Source organism: Schistocerca nitens, chromosome 3 (assembly GCF_023898315.1).
Source record: "Schistocerca nitens isolate TAMUIC-IGC-003100 chromosome 3, iqSchNite1.1, whole genome shotgun sequence".
NCBI classification, from domain to species: Eukaryota; Metazoa; Arthropoda; class Insecta; order Orthoptera; family Acrididae; genus Schistocerca; species Schistocerca nitens.
Genome location: NC_064616.1, coordinates 494789295 through 494810300, shown reverse-complemented (window position 1 = coordinate 494810300; position 21006 = coordinate 494789295). Strand labels below are relative to the sequence as shown.

Sequence of the window (21006 nt, the reverse complement as noted above, 5' to 3'; positions counted from 1 at the left end):
CAGATTGCTGCTGAAGATACAGAACGATGCGCCAGAACTACACGCCGGTAGTGCCACTTGACCATACGGAGCCCTGTCTTCTTGAGACCGTACATTGTGGTGACCACCGTAGCCAGCTGTTATGTACATTGGGTACACTTCTGCCACGTATTTCCGGAACATGGCGGAAGGAACGTCCATGTTCTCGTAACCCTATTGCACGGCCTCGTAAAAACACAGTGAGGCCCTGATAATGGCGTCTTTGTCACCTTAAACGCATCCTTAACTGACATCAGCTCACCCCGTCCAGTCTCGAAGGTAACTAACGTTCATGACCATTACAGCGTGTATTTAAAGCAAACCTGATTTGGATCTTCATAGTGACGCTACATTATCTTTCAGATGTAGAAACACTACTACCAACTATGTCGCACATATCCTACTTGGTGTTGTGATTATTTTTTCGTCAGAAAATATTATACGTATTTTCGTCTTTAGAGACTGCTCGTGAGACCCCAGAGACCTTGCTCTTTATCTTTTCGTGGCGTTTAACATAGTTAATGGTGTTGTAGACCACAAACGGAGAGGGCTTGCTGGTTCTTGATGAAGAGATGCGGTTGATTGAGTGTCCAGTCTCTCCTGTTGGTCAAGTTCGTCAAAGGAGTTCCTTGTCACGACTTTGTACGTGACTCGAGATGAGCAGACGTACTTGCTGGATTGTTCCTGTGCCACGGAAGTGGTCTTGGATCCCCTTCTTTTTGTTGACATGCTAACGACGTCTTGGTAGTCACTGTCATGTGTAGGGTCCTGGACGGTCCTGTCTGCCGTCGTTGGTAGTGTGAAACAACTTGGTCGGTGCAGAAATGCCCTCTTGACGATGTCGCGGATCTTCCTCCGTCGTCAACTCCTTGATGTCGATCTTTATCGCGACGTCATGGACGTAGGCTCCGAGGTGGGTGGTATGTGTGCGTGTGGCGCCACTGCACTCGCGAGTTCTTGCCTCAGTCCTCCCATCTAGCCTTTGCCTACATAATGCGGGCCTGTACTACCTAACCTAAGAACAGGCTATCCTCGAAATCTTACGTACTGTGTCAATCAGTCAAGACAAATTGTTTTTCGAACTCGTTACAACTCGAGTTTCGCCGGCCGCGGTGGTCTCGCGGTTCTAGGCGCGCAGTCCGGAACCGTGCGACTGCTACGGTCGCAGGTTCGAATCCTGCCTCGGGCATGGATGTGTGTGGTGTCCTTAGGTTAGTTAGGTTTAAGTTGTTCTAAGTTCTAGGGGACTAATGACCACAGCAGTTGAGTCCCATAGTGCTCAGGGCCAGAGCCAACTCGAGTTTCACTCACGACATCGTTGTTTATGGAGCTTCGAGATAGTCACGTTACGCTCCTAGAGCTCTTAACGCTGACTTAGCTCCAACCAGACTGATGTCAGATAATTTCTGATCACCCTGTAGCTCTTTCTTTGCATGAATATTACTGTAAGTATATGGTAGGTCTGAGTAGCTGAGAACTTGTAGACACGTGATGGTCCTGATTTGTTGAGAATAACTACTGTGATGACTGCTTCTTGTAAGTAATTATTAGACTAAACAACATTTCTGTAACGCTCTGACGTTAGCGAACAAATCTGTGATCATTCGCGCAGCCCTTTTTTTTCTTTATGACCAGCATCCACTTTTAGTCCTATTTGTTATGTGACCCACACACCTGAGCAACATTCTAGTGACCACGCAATGATCAGAAAACTAGACACCAGATTACTTTCTTTCCTTCGTGGTTCAAGTGACTGAGTCAGTGCTGTTTCCGAGCTTTTTTTTGTGGCGGGAGACGGAGGACTACTACATGACAGATACTGCTATTTTAAAACCTGCTACGTCGGAACTGAACTGGCTCGGTTAAGGGTGCTTTCGGAAAATTTTATGTGGAGGACTTCGTGGAAACGTGCAGTAGCCCGTAAAGAGGATTTGTAGCTCGTTGTTGATGCCCTAATATCTGACGCATGTCGAAATTAGGGCTGGAGGGTCGCTGTTGCGGTTGGGGGTAGGGGAATATTCTGGACAGTTCCGCCAGCAAATGGGAGCGCAGAATTAGCGACGTAGAAGCCACGTCTAGACGCCTGCAGGAGGTGCGGGGGGTGGGGCAACAGGTGCGGGGGGTTCGTCCCGCCTGCTCTAACCAGCTAGGATGGAGAGGGTGTGGACGTTCCAAATTTAGCGGCGAATCCGAGGGCGGCGAAGCCCACGCGCCACACTATTTGTCGGCGTCGCGCCGGCGCCGGGGGCCAGCACCGTTATATAGGAGCGGAGCGCACGGCGCGCGGCGGCCAGTCGACATGTTGCTGCCAACCGCTGCGTTCTGCCGGCGCTCCTGCTCGCTCCGGTTCATCATCTGGTACGTGTAAGCGCACAGCCAGCCGCCCCCCTAGTTTCACTTCGCTCTCAGTTCAGAAAATATACCTTACAATCATTTCAACAAAAATTAAGTTTTTTGTTTCCACAAATGGACTGTACGACTTCTGTAGTATTAATGCCGACTAAGTTCAAGCCCCGCGCTTCTCCATTGTTACATTGCAAATGTTACGGATATTTTTGACTTTGTGTTCCATATTCTGCAATTTTTTGTGGATCTTCTGAGCTGATTGCTTGTAGCTTACACAGGAAATACTTATTTTTATCAAACAGCTAAAAATGAATATTTTGTAGATCATACATAGCAAAACGATACCGGTTAGCAGGAACTTTGTCAGGTTTCAGTTTTTGCTGACTCGGTTTGTGGTTTTATCGAGGCAATTCTCTGTTTTTCGGTATTTTCTCGACGGAAGCCGAAGGGAACAGAGGCGTCATTTAATGTGTGAAATCTGTTATCTACTACTCTTATTCCTTTACTTTACCCGAAGTGACCACAATATGGTTCGTTGATGGAAACTTAACTTTCAATATATTACAGCTACAGTAGCGTAAAAATATTTTTCGTCTCTGTCGCTATGCCGCTGTCAAATGTTTAACACATATTTCACTCAACAGTGGCTGAAGGAAGTCGTGCTGAGAAACCCATTAACACAACAGACGCTGTAATTTATTCGAAGACTTATCGACTGCTGCAAACATACTACGTCCAGTACAAATAAAATACTGGACGAATTAAGAGGCTGCCTAGCTACACGCTTCATATATCTCGTTCTTAAGTCATTTGCGCTCCTTGTCGGGATTCTCTAAAAGCTTTACTTGACTATAATAAGTTATAGCGTTTTGGGTGTAGTTTCCAGTGCCATATTGATTCAATCTCTAATCGAGAAAATGTTTTTATCATTTGAAAGCAAAATGTATAATCACGCAAGCGTCTTTCTAAGCTCAGTCTGTACGTCGGTAGTTCCAACGGCGGTGACAGAGGTGTGTTAAACTCCAGTGACAACGAATGCTCATTCACTTTTATGGGAAAGAGAAGGGAAAAGTTAAGCATGCAAGTAGTAAAACAACTGGACTAATGTTCGAACACCAAACCAATCTTTCAAATAAGGAATGTCATTTAAGGCTGGTGTAGGTAACAATACTGCTTAAAGGTGAGTGATTATCAGAATATCAGGTAATCTTACGTATTATCAAGCAACTGAATATCTAATGCTCCAAAATGGTAGCTTTAGCATTTTATTTATCAGTGATCAACATCGCTGCAAGATTCCCTTAAATGCTTTCGTATAACAGTACAAATTTTATTAGAATTTTTTTCCAACAATGTTGTTCAAGAATAAGTACAAAGGGCACAATATTTCCTCTGTTGACGTTCAACTTCAAACTTTAAAACGCCGGAAAATCATATAACCAAAAGTGTTTGCATTTTCTTTTTCGACTTCGAAGAGAAAGCTACGGTGATTGTCACAGATATGTGGTTGAGACTGCTAACAGTAGTCTTCTTCGTAAAAGTATAAAGACAGCTTGATAGTAAAGTATGTCTCTATTACTCCTAAAATGTGAGCGAAGTGAGAACGTCGTCCGACGTATTACAGTTCAGATCCAAGCAGTTGTTAGATTAGTTAGTAGTATGTTTCTCTTTATACTTCTCTGCAGTAAGATTAAAATCACTGTTTATTTTATGTCTTTTTGCTTGAAATATATTGAGAGCGCTTGTTTCCTTAGGAGTTTGTTTGGTTCACATTAGTCTGAGAAGATCACCTGCAATATATTTGTTGTATTCCCGAACCGAATGCAGTACATTCAGAGAAAATTAATCATTATTTCTAATATTTCCGGAAACTAGGCCCGTTTTTCGAATGATTTTCGTTGAACTTACAAGGAAAAAACTTATACAGCCGCTCATAAGTTTTTTCCTTGAGATTTCTAGTACAATTGTTTTATTTAGAATAAAAATGATTAAACACTTTTGATAAATCCACATAATTTATTTCATCTCTCATTAATAAACAAACGAATGTAATTCATATGAATATTACACTGTATTTGTCACTAATTTAAGTACAGAGAAAGAAAGTCTGTAGTACCGGCTTTGGGGACAGAGCGGTTCTAGGCGCTTCAGTCCGGGAGCGCGCGACTGCTGCGGTCGCTGGTTCGAATCCTGCCTTGGGCATGGGTGTGTGTGCTGTCCTTAGGTTCGTTAGGTTTAAGTAGTTCTAAATTCTAGGGGACTGATGACCCAGATGTTAAGTCCCATAGTGCTCAGAGCCATTTGAACCATTCGAATGTCTGCAGTGGTTGGGTTTCCAAGGGAATTAGCAATCTCCAAAATCTATGATAAATATATAAAATATTAAGTGATTATAACCGTGATTATTGTAGCTAGGAGCCCATCTACGTCATTCTGTACAAATGTGGAGGATAAAACTATAACACTGAAATCACAAGTGTCAAACTGTTTGATAGATAAGTTTCAGTTCGATTACGAAGTTATGTGGGACCTTCTGCTCTTGCATTATGATCTATATTAAAACTCTTTAGTCTGCCCTCTATCTTAAACAAAATGTCAAACATGTGAAAGTTTCGAGAAAACATGACTCGCATACGCTTCTTCCAAATTTCTGCTTCATTTTTCTCTCACGGATTATTATACAAATGTAAACCTAATTTTACTGATTTGCATATTGTTTGCAGGTTGTTTGGTGCAATTTTTGGTGGTATTACACTTTTTGGAACACCATTTACATCTTTATCACTTCTGCCAAGTGATGGAGTAGGTGAGTAGTTGCATTTTAATAATGTACATTCATGTCTGCCGTAAGTTTAATTTTTCTACATGCCATTTACGTAAATACATTTCCACTTCATAAGATTGATAAGTAATTGAGAAAGCACAACGATATCAGTTATTTTATAGTTGATATTCAACGGAATTTCCAATATTTCAACTGCTCATTTTCATAACATAAGTAATTGATCATAAACCTAAAATATTTATGCATACCTCGATGAATTCCTTCAGCATTTCGTGATTTCGTCAGACGCGATGTCTACATTATTATCAACTTACTCTTTCGACTTAGAAATTAGAAAGACATTTTCAACGGATTAGACAAGTTATTAGTTCTGACTAAAATCTGAAGTCACTACATGAAATAATTGTAATATATTCTATGATGCTTAAATTAAGTTAAAGGCACTTAAATTTTTATCCTTGCAAGTATTTGGGGTCGTACTTTTACATTCTAATAGAAAAACAATTTAATTAAAATGATGACATTTTCCACTCTTGGTTATGTACAAGCTTCTTGAGTTGAACCCTTCCACCTGCGGAATAAGTTATCAGTAACGATGCTGGAACTTAACGTCCCATGGTCGCAAAGTCATTATGGATGGAGCGTTATATCAACTGAAGATTCTTAATAAAGCAGTTCTTAGATTTAGTTTTAGCTAATTTCATGATCCTTCGATTGTTTCACCATAAATCGTAATTATGGGTAAAGAGTCATTTTACACTCACGTCACAAATTAATTTGTGAATATGGCTCCATGCTGAACATTTATAATTTATTTAAATAAATAAACGTGACAGTAACTGCGACCACCATATTTTACTTATTGCAATAATAGACATTCTTCAATGGAATAGAAGGGATTGTCTAGGAGAAACTTTACCAGTTCGCTTTCAGATTTTACTTTACTGTCTGTCAGACATTTTATATCAGTGGACAAGTTATTTTTTAAAAATAAAATTAGTTTCAGCATTGTGACGCCTTTTTGTGCTAAAGACAACGTCAGTGTGGAATAATGAATATCATTTTTTCTTTTGATATCGTAATTATGTCATCATTGTTCCTTTTGAACTGTAGTGAATTACTTACAACAGTCCATGAAGGAATAAATGTACCCTTGATTCGTACGTAATGGGAAAATCCTGCCTGTACCTTAAGCGTAAGTGACCTATTGATCTGGGGTAATTACAATTTCCTCGAGACATTTGAGTCTCAACTTCATCTTCGATAATGATAGAAGCTGAAGAAATGAATTAAAATTTGTGCCACAGCCATGACTTGATTTTAATTCATTTCTTCAGCTTCTATCATTATCGAAGATAAAGTTAAGACTCATATGCCTCGAGGAAATTGTAATTCCATCAGATCAATAGATCACCTACACCTGAGGTACCGGAAACATTTCCCCATTACGTACAAAGCTGGGGTGCGATTCCAATACCAGAAATCCTCGACAGTACTGATGATTTAAGAAGGGGAATAAATATATTGTGAAGCAATGGTAAGAATGCCCAACTCCTTATACAGATATCAACAAGATGGTCGTGGATGAGCACCATTTAATATTCTTACAGCACGTTTTTGAGCAATGAAGACTTTCTATCTTAGAGATGACTTACCCAGGACATTATTCCATATGACATTACTGAATGAAAATATACAAAATATGTCAGCTTACTCATTTGGTCTCCTCAAGATTTGTAATTACTGGAAGTGCAAATGTGGCTGAACTAAGTTGTTCTAGGAGTTGCAAAATGTGCTTTTTCCGGTTTAAATTCTCATTAATATGCACAATTAACAATTTAGAAACTTCCACCCTATTTATTATTTCCTTACCATAGCTACACTTATCACTGGAATAATATCTCTAGATGTGGAGAACTGAATATATTGTGTCTTTGTGACTTACCCAGGACATTATTCCATATGACATTACTGAATGAAAATATACAAAATATATCAGCTTACTCATTTGGTCTCCTCAAGATTTGTAATTACTGGAAGTGCAAATGTGGCTGAACTAAGTTGTTCTAGGAGTTACAAAATGTGCTTTTTACGGTTTAAATTCTCATTAATATGCACAATTAACAATTTAGAAACTTCCACACTATTTATTATTTCCTTACCATAGCTACACTTATCACTGGAATAATATCTCTAGATGTGGAGAACTGAATATATTGTGTCTTTTTAAAATTAAGGGTGAGACAGTTTGTGGAAAACCAGTCAGTGATACTTTTGAGAACTTTGTTTTCCATTTCTTCCGTTTCTGTATGTATGCTTGAATTTATTACAGTTTTAATGCCATCCATAGAAAGAACAATTCTGGTTGTATATTAGATGGAAGATCGTTTACGTGTATCAGGAACAATAGTGAACCTAAGACTGAGCTTTTGGGATCCCCATACATGATTTCCCCTGATTACTTTGGTTGAATTTCCAAGTACAACTTTCTTGATTCGTTTGGTTAGATATGACATTTGCCATTGGATGGCTATACCATCAATCCCATAAAACGTCAATTTATCTAGTTGAATACTGTGACTAACAAAGTCAAACACCTTGGATAGGTCACTGAAAAATTATCCGATGGTGTTTTATGGTTTCATGTTTGTAAAATGTGGTGAGTGAACATGTAAATGGCATTCTCAGTAGAGCAGATCTTCTGAAACCGGACTGTGATTTTCTTTTGTTGTTGCTCAGATGAATACTATTCTAAAATACACCACCTTATCGAAAATTTTGGAAAATGGTGTCAGTAGTGAAAGAAGTCGGTAGTTATTGACGTTTCTCCTATTACCTTTCTTATGGAGGGATTTCACAACGACATATTTCAGCCTCTCTGGGAAAATGCGTTGAAATAGTAATGCATTACATATTTCAGGTAAGACGAAGCTTATTGTACACGAAGAAATCCTTAGTATTATAGTGGAAATACCATCAAAAGCAGAGGAGTTTTTATTTTTGAGACAATATATAAATTTCTTTTTTTGAGACTTCAGTAAGACATCATGTTCATGTTCCCTAATTTTAATAATCTTTATTACTAATTTTTAAGAGTTTCTGTACTGTACAGTCGTGGACAAAACGAGCGAGATCCCTGGACTTTTCGTTATGCTGATCTGCACAGCTTTAAAGTCTGCTACACAGCATAACAGGCAAGGCGACGAAGTGCTACCAACATATTATGCACAGGTGTGAAATCGAAAAACTATCCGAAATTTGTCAGACTGTTTTCAATCATGTGTAAGACTATATTAATGCTGATTAGTGTGTTAGCCACAACACCTAAATGTAAGATATAAATGAAAGAAGAAACGCTAATTAGTATGAAGTGCACTAATAACAATGAATTTGAGCTTATCGAGATAACATAACTGTTTTAGTAAGACAAAGTACCACAGATCGTTACGAATTAGCAAAATATTATGCGCATTCGGCCGCGAAATGGTCTTTGTCAACGTTCAGACCAGTCATACTAGATTACCGTTGCTGACCTACCATGAAAGTGTGCAAATTTAGCAATGCGTAAAGATTCATAACGAAATTCAGTTAAAAATCATTCAGTGCCACACTTAAGTCAATTCAATTACTGACAGAAGCGGAAAAATGTAGGCAGTAACAACTACGAAATTCTACAAGAGTTTCATATCGTCATCCACAGGGCCCCAGTACAGAATAAAGGTAGCAATAAAACGTATTGGGGGTGCGAGAATTTCTTAAAATTCCTTTACTGATAGTCTATCTGCCTCCATCGAAATTAAAACCGAAAACGAACTAGACCTCCCTTGCAGTAGCAAACACCTTTCACTACGCTAGCAGATAACCCAGGCCAACAGTCCTCTATTATTGCCCCAGACATGAATAAGCCTGCAATTTCACAATGAAAATGGCAAAGTGATCTGCATTTTCTGTTGCATAGAGCTTTCTGGACTAAAAAACATAAATTGTCTACTTTTATGCCACCGCTTATGTGACAATTATTCGGGATGTTTATCGAAATAACAAAAAAAACTGTTATTAGCGAGTATATTTAGTAGGATAATTCTGCACCAGCCCAGGAAACAAACGGCGACGTAGCTGTCAAACGTATTCTACAATGTTTCGAATTCCCAATTAGATGTGCCACGGCCAGAAAACGTTAATTAGCCGAAGTGTTCCTTAAGATATCTAACAATGGGAATGCTCGCACATCTAAAACGCGGTGGCATTAACAATGGGATCTGAATTACCACGAGTATAGGCAAATGGATTTTATTTGCATTCGTCCGCAGCTCGTGGTCGTGCGGTAGCGTTCTCATTTCCCGCGCCCGGGTTCCCGGGTTCGATTCCTGGCGGGGTCAGGGATTTTTCTCTGCCTCGTGATGACTGGGTGTTGTGTGATGTACTTAGGTTAGTTGGGTTTAAGTAGTTCTAAGTTCTAGGGGACTGATGACCATAGCTGTTAAGTCCCATAGTGCTCAGAGCCATTTATTTGCATTCCTGTAAACGTGATTTGGATCGAAAGCGCAGCTACGATTAATATGCTGATGTATCGACTGCAACTGGAACATTTCGAATAAAGAGTAGGGGAAATTATTATGCGGCCCTCATCTTCAGTAACTGTGGTAGCTACTTTCGTTGTTAGGATTTCGTCACGTAAATCAGTAAAAATGGAACCCTAGTAGTCTCACTTTCTTTACCGTCTGTCTGTCTACCCAACCCTTAAAACCCGTTTACCTCGAGTACGGGTGGACATAATAAGCGGAAATCTATCGCACTTCCTGCGGTATTCGGTCCTTTGGTGGTGTAAAAAGTGAGCTACGTCAACGCAACATAAAGATACGGCCGTTTATGTAAAGAAAATTTACGCGAAAGGTCAAGAAATGCCTCTAAAAACTATGCCACCAAACTGCTTAGGTCATCAGTCCCCTAGACCTAGAACTACTTAAACCCACCCAACCTAACACACATCCATGCCCGGGGAAGGATTCGAACTGACTGCTCAAGGAGCCGTGCGGTTCGCCATATGAAGCCGTTCAGCGCACGGCTAACCCGCGCCGGCAAGCTGTTAATATCATCTGGTGTTACTAAAAAGTTATTCAATTCTGGTGAATGATTTTCTGCGCAGTTCATTTAAGATGTTACGGAAGAGGAAGCACGCCTAATTCATTTCCCCTTGTCTTTATTCATGATGTTAGATTCGCAATCTGGGCATACGTACTATCCATAACCACACTTTAGATCCAAGTCATAGTCACAGATATGTGAATACAACACATTGGCTTATACTTGAGGTATTTCATTTCCCACGAAGTGGTGGCAGACGATGCTGTAGCGTCTTCGAAGCGCATCAGCTGAGGGAACTTGCATAGTATGTTGTTAGCACTTCGTCGCCTTGTCTGTTATGCTGTGTAGCAGACTTTAAGGCTGTGCGGACCAGCATAACGAAAAGGCTTGGGGTCTCGCTCGTTTTGTCCAGGACTGTACAACTGGTACCGTATCTCTACTTGTTCTTGTCAACAGATACATTTCTCTTTTCCTTTCAAATGATATTTTAATTCCCCTACAAGCCCATTTTTATATGACTTTTTAATGTCTTTTCAGATTAACTTTTGCGGAAAGCTATTTTCAAATAATGATATGAACTTGTCATGCCATGGGCTAGATTTTATGTTAGCATTAGGTTTATCACGAATTTATTCCCATGTCATCCCTTGTAAACAGTTTTTAAAAACATTTCTCCTAGAGTCATTAATTAATCTGACTGATTTCCACTGAGGAATATACCTAGTGTGAAGCACTATCTTTTCTATCCTAACTAACTGCGCATAATGGTCAGAGAGAGCATTTGTTACTAGGTAAACAGTTATTTTCTTGCTTTGAGCTTCACTAAAGGAAACATGAACAATTCGGATTCTACTGTCTTCATCCACCTGCGTTGGAAAATGAATTACTGAGGTCAAACTGCAGGATTCAAATAACTTTCCTGTCAGAATCCTTTAAAAAATCTGCGTTGAAGTCACCACAGACTACTAACTGCTTGTTGCTCTCTGGCAGATAGTATAGTAAGTAATCCAGATTCTTCATAAACATTTCAAAATTTCGCAGTGGGGATTTATATATAGACACAATTAAAAGGAACTATTTTGCAGTATTAATTCACAAGCACACATTTATTTCTGCTGACCAGTATAAAATCTACTTTCCTCACTGCTTTTGAACTAGTGTTCTGTCGTAATACACGTAACAACCCCTTATTTTTACATATTTCCATTAGTAAGCTACTAGAGTGTAATCTTTTATACGTAACTTATACGATGTCTATCTTTTCTTACAACACGTAAGAAATAAGCCAACCTAAGTTTTCTGTGCATTCTTGAGCATTTTGCGGCGATCTTCTGTTATTTTGACTTCTTTCTAAACGGATTGCCTGAATCCTGATTCTGACAAAAAAAAGGTACCTCTTTGACACAAGTAACCACAGGGATCTTGCTTTGTGTGGTGGTGGCCTCCCGGACATTATTTTCAAGAAGTTCAGCCAGCCTCTCTTTTCCCCACAATTTGCATGTAGTGATGATGAGGAAATCGTCATAGCATTCACCGCAGATGATTTCGGAAAACAACTCTCTATTTTCCTCCACCACCAAGAAATGGTAATCAATGGAAAAAGTTCCTCTTGTTTTATGTGTGCATTTAATGAAAACATAACTGGGAAAAGCATCTACGATCAATGTTAAAACAGGTTCACTTATTTCTGCCAAAAAGATTACTGAAAACTCGGTGACATATAAATCAATAAGTTATTATAATTATCATTTTTTTATTTATGTGTTTTGGATAATATTTCGTGCCAACTCATGACCTAACTTAAAAGTGTTACTTGCGCAATATAAAGTTATTAAATTATGTACGAGGTACACGAACGTTAATAATGTGGGCATCCGTTTCAACTAAACAGTACGTTCAGTCAGTCATCAAATCGGTTTCCAACGTTCAATTTGAGTTTGATACTCACACAAGCATTCACAAATGTGATAATAAAAGGGAAGTAAGCTACTTATCCTTTTCTGAATCTCTCTTTTGTATAAAAATGAATGACATACAAATCTATAAAACTATTTGACACCTTATCAGCGGGAATAAAATATCTATCTGATAGCAATAACTTCTTGCAATGCAAATTAACTTATTTCTTATTAACAACTCCTTCCGTAGGTTTTGGACGATGGCTCTAATACGAGCAAGTGGCCAGTTACAAACCAGTGTATGACAGCATGTAGCAACATAAACACAGTTATGAGAAATGTGTTCCACTGTCCTTCATGAAACACATTCCACATCATACAGTTGTTTGTGTATAAGACCAACAGAAAATCGAATCGAGTAACAAACTAATAAAATAAAAATTTATATCAAAATGCCGGGACGGGACATCATACAATGCACTGTAAATTTATGAGTTGTTCGCCTTAAATATTACAGCATTGCTTTCATTTTCTGAATAGGGAGAGTGGCCATTGTGTGAAAATTGACGCTGAGCATGAAATAGGGATATAAGCACCAACGAGTGATGCAATCGTTGGTTTAGCCTTCGCACTAGTATTCGACTGCAGAGGCTTTCAAATTCCGATCCAGCCATACTGATTTAAGTTTTCTGTAAGTTACTTCACCTATTGCAGGAGATTGATCCCGTAACAAAAATATTTATTTCGCCCATATTGTCCAATGTAAGTTAGAGTTCCGTTTTGCTGTGATGTTAAAATTTGGCATACATGCCACATGTAAAGGAGTTACTTAAAATCCATTCGATTAGTAACCACCCGAAATTAAAGAAACAGTGTTACGACCCGTGAAGGAATTCATTTATTTGAGTTGGCCTACCGCCGCGGAATTCATAAACAAACAATCAACGAACTGCAACGCAGAGTTAGTTCCCAGGAGTCAACACTTTTACGAACAAATGAATTAGAGTCACCTGGTTGCAATGGTAGCACTCCATTCGGGCATATAATGGACACTCAGTGTTGCATGTACCGCATGAGACACCAAAAGCATTTGAGATATCCAGAACAAAGCCACCGAAGCCTGTGACCACAAATGACCTACTGTTCAGAGCTGCATTCAAGAACTGGACATTTCGCTCGATGGCTGTACAGGTGGCTCCACGGTATTGAGGTCTGCTAACGTGGGGTCTCACAAAAGCCCTCACATGTCCATGCAGTGTTCTATAATCATTCTGTGTCATTCCGAGGTTAATTGTGTTGTAAATTGCTTTGCTGAACTCATAAGGTGTACGTAGGGATTTGCTTTTACTGAACAAATGGTTTCGATAGTAGGTTCTTGTATAGTTCGCCTTGTATCCTTAGTTGGTATGAGGTTGGTGGACAAACTGTGAACACTGCAAACATTTAGTATCTGAATAAAGCATCAACACATTTATTTACAATTTTACAGAATGATGAGCCGATACATAGCTTTTGGATCACTGTGAGTCTTCGTTAAATCATTCTGTGTGATACATTCACCTGTGTATACTAGATGAATATTATTAACGTCTTGCAATGTTCGTAGTAGTAGTCTCATCGGGAGGTTTCCGAAATTTAGGCGATAGAATTCAGTGGGTGGCCCCTTAAAAAGACGATACAAGTGACTGTAGCGGCTGGTTCGAAGGTGGTGAACTGTGGTGACATCCGTACCGCCACACGCAGGAATACGAGGAACCATGTATATATCGAGGCTCCCTGTAACAAAGCTGTCGGCCAGTTTAAATGATGCATTCTGCGAAGATGTGGGCGGCGTTCGGCTTTGGGTGGGCGATCGACATACTCGTTGTCGATACCGAAGACAGAAATTTTTTTTGCATCGTCCATGCATAGTGTACGTGCGGATGACGAAGTGGGGAAGGACTGTTCCGTGTTGCAACTGATGGAGTTGGGTGCGACACGATGACAGTTGGTTCCAAACCAACCTACCTCCCAGCATACGCCTTGCTAACCACTCTACTTAGTCCATCGTAAGTTACTTTACTACCTAACTAGCAAAACTCATATACTTTCAGTGTTTCTTTTTCCAATCTAATTGTCTCAGCATCGCCTGATTTAATTCGACTACGTTCCATTACCGTTTTTTTGCTTTTGATAATATTCATCTTATATCCTCCTTTCAAGACACTGTCCACTCAGTTCAACTGCACTTCAAAAACATTTGCTCTCTGTGACAGAATTACAATGTCGTCGACAAACTGCACAGTGTTTTTTTTCTTCTCCCTGCAATTGAATACCTTCTCGAAATTTCTACTGATTTTCTTTCACAGCTTGCTCAGCGTACAGATTGAATAACATTGGGGATAGGCTACAACCCTGTCGCTCTCACTTCTGAACCATTGCTCTCCTTTGGTGGCCTTCGACTATTATAACTGCCGTCTGGTTTCTGTAAAAGTTCCAAATAACCTCTTGCTCCCAGAATCTTACCCCTGTTACTTTCAGAAATTTAAAAATTCTATGCCAGCCGACGTTTTAAAGGCTTTCTCCAAATCTACAACTGCTATAAACTAAGCTTTGGCTTTCCTTAACCTATGTTTTAAAAGAGGTCGTAGGGCAGTACTGCCCCGCATATTTCAACATTATTCCGGAACCCAAACTGGTCTTCCCCGAAATCGGCGTCTACCAGTTTTTCCTTTCTTCTGTGAGTAATTTGTGTCAATATTTTGCAACCATGACTTGTTAAACTGATAGCCTGGTAATATTCACACCCACGTCAGCACTCGTTTCTTCGGAATTGGAATACATGTTCTCGGTTAAAATATTGCTTCAAAATGACTAGTTACGATATTGATTTTTAAGCCATTCTGAAACTACATATAAATTTCATACTTGGATCTATACACAACGTAATCTAATAATCTGTCAAGCAACAATTATTGTAGTTTAACTTTAGAATTGTTTTCATTGTCTGCCAGTACTTTACAATGGTAGTGATCGCTTCTTAGCAAAAAATTTTGTCAAATTCCGGTAGCTTCTTAGCAAAACCTTTCTTAATTTAGTTGAGGACATGAAACTGCAGTTAGTTTTTAGACAGTTACCTGCATATAATTTGTTGTTTTACACCAGATAATTGTCCTTAAGGGGAGGTTTACTATCTTTGGCCCGAAAAAAACATGTTCTTTGAGATTTTTTTTCTCAGGATGTGTTATAGATATCAATGTCAAATTTGGTCAAAATGTTTATTGATGTTTCCTCTACAAACTGGAATTTTTTCGACCGGAAATGTAGAACAAAGGCGGAAGTGCCGTCGGAACGAAACAAAATTTCAATGTAGACCTCCACGCGCGGTATGTTTTGGTCAGCCGGCACGTCTGAAATCAAAATTGAGTTGACGTTAGCGAAGTATATAAGATTCTTTAGGAGTTGTACCTCACTTAAGTTATTTGGATCATAGGGAACAAAATGGCGGCCATTTGAAAAAAAAGCATGTTTTTCTTTCATCGATTTTTCAACTTCGTCGGCTAAGTAAAAATATTTATAGTTGATGGATCGGAATAAAAGTGGCACAACTCCTAGACAATTTAGTTAGATTCGTCGGAAACAATGAATCATGCCAATCGGTTCAGTAGTTTTGAAGTTACCATACTGCGCCATAAAAAAAAGTCATTTCGAGAAAAACGTGTTTGAACTTTTGACTACATATAAATGCAATATTACGCAACTTACGTTCAATCTGCTATTCCGAGACCATAAACTAGTCCTTCCTCTTCCTTATAGAGGGCGTTCTACTCGATCTGGGCCATTCAGCGCTGCTCCAGAGCCGCTCGTGCGGCCGGTGTCAAGCACTTTTCGGCCGCTTGAGTCCGGTGGTCGTCCGAATGCTTGGCGAACTGCGTCGAATAGAGTCCCAGGGTGACGTCCATCGGTGTCATGGTCTTCAGAATACCCTTCGTCGAAGCTGCTCACTGCCAGGAAAGTCGCAATCTCCACAGTCTTCGCACCAGAATGTAAATGCTTGGGGGCTAACTTCCAAACACACGCGTTCAGACTTTAATTTGAATTTTGTGTAGTTCCTCCCAAACACCGGTACAATAACTCGTCCTCCGAAAGAAAAAAACTAGTGCGTGAAAAAGGCCGGTTTCAGGCAGGTGCATTTTTTTGTTCAACCGCGAATAAGAAACATTTCCGTTCCGTATTCGGAAAAACCGTTTCAGTGGTGCATTGTAAACACTTTCATGGATCCAAAAATGCAGTTTAAAAAAATCGACATTTGAACCAAAAGATAGTAAACCTACCCTTAATGACACTTGTGAAATTATATTTTTGCCTCTAAGTGTGAAATCTTGTAGAAGTTGGCATTTTAAGTTAACTCTGCCATATATTCACTTCAAAAAAGAGCAATCATACACAGAGAAAAGTTTCTACAAAAATTTGAAAGCATCTACAATACAAAATTCCCATTCTAATTCATATAATTGTGCTCTCTAATGAATTTTGAGAACTGAATTTAACATGTTTTCTTTCCACAGTTGCGATAATGTTATATCATGGCTTCTACACATTCAAAGGAATTATGTTTTCTTAAATTAACGCCGATTTCGGTGGTCGTCTTGTAAATGTTGACGGTAATAAAACATATAAACGAATTTTTGTGAATGAAAAATACTAAAATAAAGACATAACGTACAGTATTATAAGAGATATTTTGGCGGTAATTGAGTATTTTATGATGGATCAACCAATGATCTCAGAATGGACTATTATGGCGAGGATAATCTTTTCCAAATTTACAGGAACTTCAACAACAGTGATGAAGTTCGTAACATTACAACATGACTTCGAGGGCTTTCCCGGCGAAATAACTAGTGATATTGTTCTCTGGATTGCAGCCGGATCTTCAAGTCAAGTTGATACAATATTTTCACGGTTCTACTGGCTACCGAATTCGACTGAGGCGTTGCTGTTGCTGAGTCTCGAAATACCATGTGAACTTGCTTGACGATCCGGGTGAAAAATCGATCAGGGTATCAATAATACGACATGGCTCTCGGATTAATGAACGTAGATTACATCTGCACTTAACAGCGCTAATGATAACGATGTCCAACGACACAATAAAAGAAAAAAAAATTGAAATTAAAAAAAACTTATTGTTTCCATTAGTGATTATGAGACATCATAACACAATTTTAAGTAACAGCAAGCTTGAAACTTTATAAATGTTTTCTGCAAACCACACCACTATAAAACATGTACAATACGCTCCCAAACATTTCAGAATCACAATTCTGTGTTTATATCTCACAAAACAGCAGATCTGATCCAGAGGAGCAGCAATAAATTAAGTTTGTCAACCAACATTACACTGAGAGACAGACTCAGACGCGATAGCAGCACAGACTGAGTAGAAAGGTGGAAGTTGTGCATCATACTACTTTGGACAACCTGAAAGAGTTTTTATCATCACATTCAAAGAACATCTATATGCACTAAGGCTTATTTTTCTTGGAACTCTACACCAATAAACACTTTTTCACTAATTTTGCTGTGCGGCTGGTCCCGGCGGAGGTTCGAGTCCTCCCTCGGGCATGGGTGTGTGTGTTTGTCCTTAGGATAATTTAGGTTACGTAGTGTGTAAGCTTAGGGACTGATGACCTTAGCAGTTAAGTCCCATAAGATTTCACACACATTTGAACATTTTTGAACTAATTTTGAAATCGATGGGCAAATTTTGTTGTCATAGATAAAGGTGAAAATACCAGCACAGCTGAAGAGATCAAAATTTACACCTACAGCACTCAGTGATCAAATTATTTTTTCAATGAGTAAGAAAATTATTTATTCAATGTGTAAGCTAATTTTGAAAACCATGCGCAAATTTTACGCATCACAGACAAATATAAAAAGATGAACAGTCGTTAACGGATTCAAATTTACAACCACAGCCCTCAGACCTAAAATCATGTAGTCAGAAGGCAAACGAAACCAAGGTACGAAAAATTCATCAAGTTACGTAAGATATGAGTAGTTTTCTCGGATCCGTCCAACACTTGATGTATCTTTCTAAGAAGAAAATCGATTAATCACTACATCATATCGCTTGGCTAGATGGTACAAGAAAGGCGTTGCCCATCACGAAAAGATCTGTTGTTGAAATTATGAGAATCTTGTAAAACGACGAATTAAGTGGTACGCTACACACTGATGAGCCAAATCATTATGTTCGCATGCTTCATAGTGTGTTGTTCCACCTTTGAAACTCAATAGAGCAGCGATTACGCAATTCGACAAGTTTTCTGTAGATGTGTGGCACCGGACGTTTACGTTCAGATCACACAGTTCCTGTAAATTACGGGCCAGTGGTTTATGGATGGGGTGCTAGCGTCCGATAGTTTCCCATATGCGTTCCATCGCGTTAAAATCAGGCATATTTGGTGACTTAGGCGTCAGTGTCTATGTCATTATCCTAAAACCACTGTACTATGGCTTTATTTAATGGGCAGTTATCCTGCTGCGGGATGCCATCCATGTAGTCCACAACTGCGAACATACCTTCGATAATTACCGCAAGTCCTATCTAAACCCTGGTGCATATCCCGCATATCATTATACTGCCCCCAACGGCTTCAGGCAGGGGCGCGATGCATGCTTCGTGAAAGCGTTCGCCTGGATGAAGGCGTATCCGGATACCTCCATCCAACAGGTATAACGGGAAAATGACTCATCCGACGAGAAGGCACGTTTATATTGATGCATGAAACAATCTCGATGATCCCGTGTTCACTGCCGTCGTAATTGACAACGTCGTTGGGTCAACAAGGTGTCAAGTGGTGGTCTGCTGCGGAGCACCAGTTTGAGCAATGCCCGCCTCCTATCCTGCTTTACATAGCAGTCAAGCCTCCGATCTCCACTTTCTGTGATGAGTCGTGAACGTCCAGCACCCTGTCGCCTACCCGTGGTTTCACCGTCCGTCAGCCACTTTCCATGGAGGCTCACTTCACCAGCACGCGAACAGCCGACCTGCTTAGTCGTTTCCGAGATGCTCGTTCCTAGGTGCAGCGCCGTTATAATCTGCCTTTTGTCAAAGTCGCTTTTGCTAGAGGATTTCCCCGTTTCCGGCCAGTATCGTCGTTGGAATGATTCTCTATTCATCTCTGCTATGTTTGTATATTTCCCTTACTGTGTCATGTACCCGCAATATCACCAGGTGGTGGTGGGCAGTGGTCGTAACCTACTGGCTCATCAGTGTACGAGCATCTCGATATGGGGGTTCTTTGTGTAGTTGTGTGCAGGCATGATTAGTTAAATTAAATATAGTGCTTAGTTGCGATGACAGAGAGACCTCCCATAAAAGGGGCAGTTGGGGATATCACTGGGATGTATTAAGAAGGTCATCGTCGGCGTGACCGTCGTGTCCACGATGCCGGTCGACGAGGACACTCGATATCACTGATGAACAGTCACACCATCCAGAGGTACTTTCCATGGGGTACACAAGCCACCGCCCGGCACTTTCGATCGCTGTACTTCAATATGCATAAACATGAACATGGAAGCACGAACACATCCATTTCACGCTAGATGTACACTATTGGCCATTAAAATTGCTACACCAAGAAGAAACGCACATGATAAACGGGTATTCATTGGACAAATATATTATACTAGAACTGACATGTGATTACATTTTCACGCAATTTGGGTGCATAGATCCTGAGAAATCAGTACCCAGAACAACCACCTCTGGCCGTAATAACGGCCTTGATACGCCTGGGTATTGTGTCTAACAGAGCTTGAATGGCGCGTACAGGTACAGCTGCCCATGCAGCTTCAACACGATACCACAGTTCATCAAGAGTAGTGACTGGTGTATTGTGACGAGCCAGTTGCTCGGCCACCGTTGATTAGACGTTTTCAATTGGTGAGAGATCTGGAGAATGTGCTGGCCAGGGCAGCAGTCGAACATTTTCTGTATCCAGAAAGGCCCATACAAGAACTGCAACATGCGGCCGTGCATTATCCTTTTGAAATGTAGGGTTTCGCAGCGATCGAATGAAGGGTAGAGCCACGGGTCGTAACACATCTGAAATGTAACGTCCACTGTTCAAAGTGCCGTCAATGCGAACAAGCGGCGACCGAGACGTGTAACCAATGGCACCCCATACCGTCACGCCGGGTGATACGCCAGTATGGCGATGACGAATACACGCTTCCAATGTGCGTTCACCGCGATGACGCCAAACACGGATGCGACCATCATGATGCTGTAAACAGAACCTGGATTCATCGTAAAAAATGACGTTTTGCCCTTCGTGCACCCAGGTTCGTCGTTTAGTACACCATAGCAGGCGCTTCTGTCTGTGATGCAGCGTCAAGGGTAACCGCAACCATGATCCTTGAGCTGATAGTCCAAACTGCTGCAAACGTCGTTCAACTAATCGTGCAGATGGTTGTTGTCCCGCAAACGTCCCCACCTGTTGACCCAGGGATCGAACGTGGCTGCACGATCCGTTACAGCCATGCGGATAAGATGCCTGTCATCTCGACTGCTAGTGATACGAGGCCGTTGGGATCCAGCACGGCGTTCCGTATTACCCTCCTAAACCCACCGATTCCATATTCTGCTAACAGTCATTGGATCTCGACCAACGCGAGCATCAATGTCGCGGTACGATAAACCGCAATCGCAATAGGCTACAATCCGACCTTTATCAAAGTCGGAAACGTGATGGTACGCATTTCTCCTCCTTACCCGAGGCATCACAACAACGTTTCAACAGGCAACGCCGGTCAACTGCTGTTTGTGTATGAGAAATCGGTTGGAAACTTTCCTCATGTCAGCACGTTGTAGGTGTC

At 40.3% G+C, this 21006-nt stretch overlaps 1 protein-coding gene across 1 annotated transcript in view; it reads left to right on the top strand.

The window, feature by feature from the left end:
• Positions 1-2317: 2317 nt before the first annotated feature.
• Positions 2318-21006, top strand: part of LOC126249637 (angiotensin-converting enzyme-like) — a 274120-nt gene continuing 255431 nt past the window's right edge. Inside the window, exons 1-2 of the mRNA XM_049951314.1 lie at positions 2318-2376; positions 5088-5170. Of these exons, the coding sequence (XP_049807271.1) occupies positions 2318-2376; positions 5088-5170 (142 nt within the window). The remainder of the gene's footprint in view (positions 2377-5087; positions 5171-21006) is intronic.